At 38.6% G+C, this 9,238-nt stretch overlaps 1 protein-coding gene across 1 annotated transcript; it reads right to left on the bottom strand.

Annotated features, from left to right (window-relative positions):
• Nucleotides 1-920: 920 nt before the first annotated feature.
• tcf21 (transcription factor 21) lies at nucleotides 921-3,068 on the bottom strand. Its single transcript, XM_041976168.1, has 2 exons — nucleotides 2,166-3,068; nucleotides 921-1,408 (listed from the first exon to the last, which is right to left on the bottom strand). The coding sequence occupies exons 1-2, from the start codon at nucleotides 2,598-2,600 to the stop codon at nucleotides 1,319-1,321; spliced, it is 525 nt and encodes a 174-aa protein (XP_041832102.1). The 5' UTR covers nucleotides 2,601-3,068; the 3' UTR covers nucleotides 921-1,318.
• Nucleotides 3,069-9,238: the final 6,170 nt, after the last annotated feature.

Here is a 9,238-nt window from a genome sequence, read left to right as displayed (position 1 = left end):
GTAAGAAGCCTACGAATAAAGGGAATAATGTATTCTGCTTTTGCAGATGTAGATGTGAGGGGAAATTCATCATAAAACTAGAACGCTGGTCATTCATGTTGGAAGAGGGAGAGTGCTTGTGGGATAAAGACAAAAACTGGAAGAAAGTAAAGGGATTACGTATTACAGTTGATTTATGCACACACTTTTTCTGCGGGTATCCTTCTTTGAGAAAAAGCGCGAGAGAGGCCGCGTGTCAGACTGCATGAATAACTGCCGGCATGATGTAAACACAGCGGTCATAACCTAGGCAAATTAAAACAAGTGGTCTGTCGGAATCGCTCGGGGCGCAGTTTTCTACTACTTCTAAAATATTCATACGTCAGCTCAGCTTCTCGCTTCTAATTGGTTGAATCCTGAGCAATTTATCCAATAACGCGCGTGCGCTTAATTAGCCTATGCTAACTGCAATCACATTTTACACTTATCTTGTAGCAAGTGAATAGCCCAAGCAGCTATCACCAGTCGAAATTTGCTCTGAAAATAACTTCTTCAGCTAAAGCTCAGTATCTGACTGAAACTATAGCCATTGGACTAGAAAATTATTGGTTAAATTTAACTCTCAGGCCATCAATTACATTATCAAACTCAATTTGACTTGTTTAAACTACAAGAGCACCAACTCCATCCTAATCCATTGAAGTAAATCGTTTATTTATGTAACGGTAACCACGTCCACTGTTATCTTTCAGAAACAACAGATAGGGACTTATCTGCGCCCACGCTTTGTCGGTGCTCAGGTTCTGCTTTTCTTAAGGAGAGGACCGATAAGAAGGGTTAACAGGTCAAAGCCCTGGCCCACACAGGAAAATATAGGCTACATAATAAAAAAGAAACACAAGCACTCAGTGCACACGGTATAAAAGTGATGCAATTTATAAACACGCAATCTGTACAGCAATTTGAGACAGTGGACAGATGAAACATTCACGTGCATATCCATCCATCATGATGCAGTCGTTAAAACAGGCCTGATTGAAATTCAACTAGACTATATAGCTATAGCCTTTCATAAAAAGCTGTTTAAAGTATAAAGATTATCTTTGAACCGGCAAAGACAACAGATCGAAAAGAGTATTTAAGTTAAAAAAAAATAAGAAAAGAAAATATATAGAGAGCCTATATATTTTTCCATTACGGGAACGAAGGAGAGGATGCACTTCTCTCCATTATTCCCACTCACAGTCTCCGAAGATGAGACTTGCATTTCAGTCAAGATGATATTTTTCTTGTAAAATCCATTAAAAATTATATACAAACAAAAGTGTCCCCTTCTACATCAGGACGCCGTTGTTCCGCACAACCGCGTTGCGTTCAGCATCTCCTTCAAATCGTTCTCGGGTTTCCCAGCGACCATGAAAGGCCACGTCTGCAGAGGAAAACAGTTAATTAGATCTCAACACAAAGTCAATAAAATAGAAAATAAAATATAAATTCTCTTCAGAAATGTGTATATTGATTTTTCCACACCGATTAAACAAAAGTAGTAATATACAGGCACTATTTTTATTTATTTATTTACTTACTTTTAAAGCTAAATAGCCACACATTATTGCATCATTATTAATCGTCTAAGCGCGAATATTCTAATTGCAACGCTCATAAAATCTCAATTTTATTATTATTATTATTTATTTATTTATTTATTTAATTGCCTCAGTAGTGACGGATTCAGTAGGCTATACCCTACTACTTAAAGTATTTAAAATATTTGCCTTGTGTGTGTTACATTATTGCTGCCCGATCACAATATTGATTTATTCTCTTAATTTGAGGCCTATTGATTTAGTGTCACAGCAAATTTCGAATATTTACTCAAAGATATGAGGCAGAGCTTTGTATCTCTGTCTGTATTGATTCCAAATTTGCTCCCTTAAAAATAGTCAATTTTTCTTCTTTATGCACCTGCCTGACAACACTCATCCTCAGCATCTGAGGCCTGGAGGTGATTCCAGGTCAGCATGAAAAGTTGCCTCCATGTTAAACAAGTTCAATAAAACTTGCATTGCAAAACTATATTGTAATTTGCCATACTAATATTTGTCATACATGAATCCAAATCCCTCCCATACGCAAACATCTACAGCCAACATCTGCTTCAAAATTTTACTTTCAGCTGTGCTCACCAGGTTTACGGGGTGGATAAATCCATTTTCGTATTTGTCATTAGCCAATATCTGGCGGAGATGCGCTATGTAGCTGGACGCCAGGCGTAGTGTGTCCAGTTTGGAGAGTTTGGTGTCTGGTGGTACCCAGGGTAAGGACGTCTTCAGCCGGGAGAAGGCTTTGGAGAGTACGCGCATCCTGGCTCTTTCCCGCGCGTTCGCTGCGTTCCTTTGCACCTGCTTGCCCTCCTGCTGCGCCACTCCCTTGGACGCAGTTTTCCGGGACGCCGTCTTCCTCTTCTTACCAGGTGCATCTCTACGCTCCTCGTTCGCGCACGTGCCCTCGCAGTTGGAGCTTTCCTCTGTGCTCTCGTTGGAGTCTCTACCGGAGGATCCAAACTTGAGGATGCCGTCCAGGAGCTCGTCGTCGACGTCGCTGAGAGACCCAGTGGACATGGTGAAGCGTCTTGGGCTGGAGCAGAATCAAAACATGGGAGCGGGAAGTACAGACTGGACAGAAAAGGACAGAGTGTGCAAACACACTCCTGGTTCATGAAAGAAAAAACTCAGTGAGGGTGAATAGACTAGAATGGAACAGACTTTTTATCTCCATGAGCAAGGAGGGCGTTTCCTTGTGTTGGGAGGAGACAGTGGTGCTGGACTGATCTGACTTGGTTCCCTAAAGTTTTCAGGGCCCCAAGGGACACTGGATGACTCACAAAATGCTGGTTTATTTTAACCAAAGTTTAACCCGAACAAATATTCAATTTATCTTATAAAATAAGTGCATTTATTACATAAAATTTCCTCCCTAAAGTTTCCAGAAAGAAAAAAAACTTGGTTAAAGTTGGTAGGAAAATAATAGCGTCATAATTAGAGTTAAAACTGATTAAAAGTTGGACCCCTGAGGTTCCAATCAGCATGAATGCCATCAAAATTGAGCAGGTTCTAATAAAGTTTTTGTTTTTTAACTTTTGTTAATATTGACACCCAACAAATATGCAAGCCTGCATCCTAGAGTGCAAACAAAAAGCCAATCAGTAATTTTTTTCTTTTGTAAGGTATATGCTAAAAGGTATATAAATAAACCAAAAAATGTCAATAATTTTAGTATTGAAAGGCTTAAAGATGCCTACTGTTGTAAACTATTTGCAAAATATCTGCATTAATGTATATTGCTAAAGAGGGCTTTATGCATTGTGAATGTAAAATGTTGTAGAAAATACACATTTTTACAATTGCAAGTAAAGTATAACAAAGTCCAAGTAAAATATATCAGTATTGGCCTATCATACTATCTTGGTATCAGTACTTAGCCTCTTCCGCTCATGGTGTCCACATAACTTTCAGCACATCTTGCCAGTTAACAGAGTAAAGTGCAAGGACAGGGGGTGTCACTTCTCAAATGGCAAACTGGCGCCTTGGTCCCCTCTGATGTAATGGATACTCAGCACCCACAATCCCCTGTTTGGCCTTCCACATCATTCCACACCGATGCTCTATGCACCAGCCCGCTCAGGGCCAAGTCCAAACAACAGGAGCTCTGGAGTTGCATTAAGGAGGAAATCCTCTGGAGTAGAGAAATTGCTTCTTGTTCACTTCCATTTTTGTAATTTCTGTTTTTGGTTAAACTGAAATATGGTGTGTAAAACTCTACATCTGAGTTGTAGGATGATTTCTGTGAGGTATGTGAATGTGTGTAAGTGTTTGTATGCAGCACATTTTGACTGCACAGCTGATGATTGTGAGGATAAGAGGTGTGTCTCAAAAGAGCTGACCTTTTGACCTTTTTCTTCCGGTGTCACAGTCCATCCAAACAGGCATTATCTAATTCATTTGTTAGAAACACACCATTAAAGATTATGTTTTTGGTCAAGCTATGCGTCTCCATGTGAAAAAGTCTTCCAAAGAATTGAGGAACTTCAAGTTGGAGAGCGCAAGACATTTTTCAAGTAATTCAAAGGAGTGATAACACAAGAAAATGAGTAAGACAGTGCAAGACAAAGCAGGGCATAGATAGGTGAGGGAATGGAGAAAGAAAAAGGAGGGCAAGAAGGGGGCTTAATCTTCTGGGTGGGCGGAAAATCAAAGCACTTAGTGGAAAAGTAATAATAGAGTCTGTTAGATTGATGATCACCTCTGAGATACATGGATCCACCAGAGAGAAACAGTGAGGGAGAGGGAGCTGAACTAAAATAGCTCATGAAAAAGACTTAAGCAGCTCTTTTTCCTCTCCCTTGTGTGGCTATAAAACATGATGTAACACAAGCATAACTATCTTTCGTTTACAGAATAGCTTTATTCTCATGTGGTTGACATGAAGAAAGCCAGAACCTATTAAGTGAGCTGCATGTTTGAGTGTTTGTAACCCTCTGTGGTAAGTAGGTATTTTTTTGTAACAGCCTTTCCTTTGGAACATAAAATAGGAAATTTTTTCAGACCATTTTTTTCCCCTCTCAGCGCTTTGGTCACACTTAGAGTGACATGAGGCAACAGGTGGAGAGGGGGAGTGAAGAAAAAAGAGGGGACCCTTGCAATCATAGAGCGACATGCTGCTAATTAGCCGGTTCGGGGCCAAAGGTCAAGCTGGTTGTGTGATGTCACCATGAAGGGAAGGATTCCAGATGTTGTTTGGAGGGCCAAAGAGAAGGACACCTGATGCCCACAGACATTATCATTTCCCTCTCTCATGAGCAAATACACACATATGCACAGAAACACCTCTGTTGCATGTTCAGTGTATCTGAACATGTTAAACAGTAGTGGATGGCCTTGGAGAATTGTGTTTAGTTACTGAGAAAAGTGACAGTGTAGTGCCTGTGGTGCTACTGAACATTGTGGAATCGGCACATACATGGTAGTGTTAGTTAACGTGATGTTTTCTGCAATACAGTTGCCCTTCACAAAAGCAGATCATTAGACTTATGTAACTACCTCCATTGCCTGCTCATAGGTTTATCATCTTCAACTGGAGCAAAATGGGGGGATTCTGCCGCAGTATTTTCATACAGAGCACATTATGCAACAGGTGTACCAGTCCAGCTTAAAATGAACTGTGTAAAAAGGCCTGCAACAGACATCGGTCTGTACACCCACAGTTTGGAGAAGCAGGAAGGGGGCTGAAAGGGGAGTTGAGTTAATAGCGACTCACAAACAACTGAAATCTCAAAAAAATTTTGTGATTTGAACTGTTTTTTATTGTGGAATTTTGAAAAGCATCACATTGGGCTGACAGGGTCTGCATAATGTCAACTGTGTAGCAAAAAGGGCCTTCTTCAGATAGCATAACAGCAACAAAGCAATTACTTGCCTCATCCAAAAACCATGTAGTATAAAGATATAGTTTTGACACAAACTTCTAGGAATATTTTGGGGTTTGAGTACATTAAGATGTTGAAAAGTTTACTATAATCTTGACCATGTTCTTAGTGGATGTTTGCAATGTTTACCAAATTTCCCCAATTCTCCAAACTGAAGGTACTCTGACTGCAATCTGCCGCAGGTAAGACACTGCTCATAAATACTTCCCACAAAAGACCACAGGTCAGGGCTGGGACAAAGACATTTAACTTCCATCTACTTTTCAGCTTTCATCCACAGGGCATTGGAAAATGCTCTGCAACAAGAGGAGGATTTGCTAAACCAAATAAGCAAGCTTGCATCCAGCGTTTGGCATTTTCTGTCCACTAATGTTAATTTTCTGCGCACTCATAGAATAAAGTACCAGTTGTAACCACGTGATACCCTCAAAGATACTGCTGTATTGTATTTCTGGGGGCTATCTTGTTCCATAATTTAACACTATAAGGTACAAACTGATATCCACTGTCAAGAGTATAAGAGCAGCCTCTTAAGGGTACAATCCCAGTGACAATCCGTTGTTCTCGTAAAGGTACAATTAGGTGCTTCATTTTCTGAGTGTGAGGTCAGAGCTTTTCCTAAACCTAACCAAATCACCAGAATTACTGGGCAACAATTAAAAATAGCAGTTGTAATCAGGACATGAACATCTTGTCTAAGAGTCCTGTGTTTGAACAGCATTACCATCCAACCTCTAAAGGTGAACTTTGATTTGTTTTCCCCCTTTTACACTGAGTTCTGACTCAGCATTTGCCAAAGAATCAACATAAAAGACAGAGAGATACTGCTAGATAAGCATAATGTCAAAAAAACATGAGCTCCATCTTGCAGCATAACTTCTCAGTTTCTCAGATATATGTCTCCAAGGACAAGAATCCAATTGGCTGCAGACATTTTACATTTTATAAAACAAATGAGATATTTGCATTTGAACTTGTATAATATAGAGTCTTTATTAAGGAAAATATGTCATTTAGAGCTATCAAATTATCAGCGGTTCTCTCCAGTGAACAATGATTGATACGACTACAAGGATCTGTTAAATGTCAGATAGAACCTCAAGCTCTATTTTGTGTGTTGGGGGGTAGGGGTTAACTAAGTCAAAAGTTACTTTTAAGAAACTTTTTTTTTTTTGCCTACTTTTCCCCAAAAAGTTATAAATGTTTACTGTAAAAGGAAAAGCCTCTTAAAGACAATCCAGTCACATGTGGAACAACTGATTAATGTTAGAGAAAGGAATCACAGAGAGAAGAAAAACACAGAAACACTAGAAAAACATTCCAGATGTATTTTTTTGTGAGTCATAAAATGAAATGAAAAACAAGAAAAGAAAAAATTAAACCAAAGACAGTGACTAATTGCTTGGTAGCTGTAAAATCCAGAAGAGGACTGAAACTCCAGAGTGAAGCTTAAGAGTGAGAAAAACATCATTCATCTATGTCTAAGTGCTCCAGTTCCCTGTCCCTTATCACAACTATACTCCCCCAACACACCCACATATGCACAACTTGCTTTTCACCTCAGTTCAAGCGGCCTAAAAATAAAAAAATAATAAAATATCACAGAAATATCAAAGCAAAATAACCAAAACAGAGGTTGCAGAGAGTGCAAAGACACAGCAAGGAGTGGAGAAAGGCAGGGCAAAAGGATATGGCAGACAAACTGTGCAATAAGAGAGAATTATGAACATGTTGATGGGAGTGGAAATATCATATTATATTTCAAAACGACTGCAGTCCTTTGATATTCAGTGACAGGAACATCCGGGGTAAGACAGAAGTGATTTTCTAGAATGAGATTTATATTTTGTCACAGTGGAGGTTAATGACCTGGAAGTCTTGTCCTGAAAGTGTGAGGGAGCTGGACTGGATTTGTCTCTGGAATGTGAGCACACATGCAAAATAATATGTACAAATGCATACATCTGCAGTAAATGTACTAGGTTTCACAGTGGGTATTGTTGTCTGAAGAAAATGTGTGTGAAGAAAATGTGTATTATCTAGATTTTGAATTGCACAGATCATGAAAAACCCAATCTCAGGCCAAGATGTTAAATACCTGCATTTTGTTTAACCACAGTGCAAAGCATTACAGTTTTGTAATATAAACTCTGAAATGTTATTACTATGTTTCCTACAGAGTTGCAAAAATCTACATTTTAGAGGCTTGCACATTTTATGAGCTGACGCCTTATGAGACTTTCTGACTATAAATTTTCTAACTAATCAATATAACTTACAACTAAAAATTACAACTGAATACCATAATGCAAATTAAACAGATAGATAGTATGTTCATTTTTTTAAAGTTTATATCAGGAGGAGAGTTTGTCTAGTTTCTGTCCTTATTGCTATTTTGTTTGGCTCTGAACTTCACATTCACATTGCTGTTAGGTTAGTTTAGGCATTAAATCTGTCTAATCAGTATTATAACTACTTGTTTAGAGTTAGGAAAGCATCATGGCTCACCTAACATTAAACCTTACAATATATACTAAATGATAGAAATGTTCATTTTTTGGCTTGGTGCTAGAATAAAAGAAACCTTTGATCGAAACATTAATCTGAAGATTGTAATGGTCGTCATAAACAATGTGCACAATTTTTGCCCACCTGCACAAAAAAGGACTTTCATTTTGTTAGTGTATCATATTTTGCCATTAATGGCTGGACATTTTGTAGAAAATAATCATAGACTTTCTGAATTCATCCTATTTAAGAAGGCAGAAATCACAATTCGGATTATTCTGACACTACAAGAGTCCCAATTGTACTTATTTTTCTCCTCTTTTGTTTGTGCCTCGCTCCCTTGGATGGTGATGGAGTTTATGTTGGATGACTATGACTCACCTGAATCTGGAAGTTCTTGACAGCTGCACAAAGGAGAATTTGTTGTCTATTGCTGTTAACTTTTTAATCCCTGTTCCCAAAAAGAAAGCTAAAGTTTTTTTGCTGTGCCGACTGATAATGGTCTTTTGCCTCCTGCCAGTCCAGTTCCTTTTTATCGGCAGTTGGGCAGCCAGCTACTGCATAATCTGTTTCTCAGCTCCATCGTTTGGAGTTGGAAGTGGAGATGCACCACTTAACGCTTGTGGAAACTGAACCTAATTATGAGAGGACACTTAAGGAGCAGGAGATTTCCCATAGTTTTGAACTTTGCAAAATGGAGGAGACCAAGCAGTAACATCATTTGCAGGAGCTGGAGCTAGTATGTCCAGGTCTTTTAAAGTTTGATGTGAACAGGTGCATTCCTCTGGTGCCACCCTTTCTTGATAAAAAAGTGGACAAAATCTTGTTTGAAGGGCCTGCTATGACACTGAAATGATCAAAGCAGGCCTGATCTCTTTTGTTCCACTGTATGTTTGCAGGTAAGGCTCAGTAAAATGTTGCAGCCATTGACTCTAAAGAGCATAAAAGCAATGATGAGGGTGCTGTTCTATGAATGGGATTGCTTTTCAAAAAGAGTGATCACAAGACAGTGTAAGGCTTTAGGACTCTAAACAAAATGGTGTGTATGATGTTAGTTGGAGGCAGGATGACAAGCTAATAATATATGATATAATATATGATATATAATATGATAATAATATATATGATAAGAAATTACAATTATACTGTTAATGAAAAGAGTAAAAAGCAAATTACACCTTTTTGCTACTATTCTCTATAGGATCAGTCTTAGCCTATAAAACATGTCTCTCTTTTCAGATCAGTAGTCTTAGTGACCAGTTGCTG

The sequence above is a fragment of the Melanotaenia boesemani genome, chromosome 22 (genome assembly GCF_017639745.1).
Source record: "Melanotaenia boesemani isolate fMelBoe1 chromosome 22, fMelBoe1.pri, whole genome shotgun sequence".
In the NCBI taxonomy this organism is placed as follows: Eukaryota; Metazoa; Chordata; class Actinopteri; order Atheriniformes; family Melanotaeniidae; genus Melanotaenia; species Melanotaenia boesemani.
This window is presented reverse-complemented; position numbering and strand designations above follow the sequence as displayed.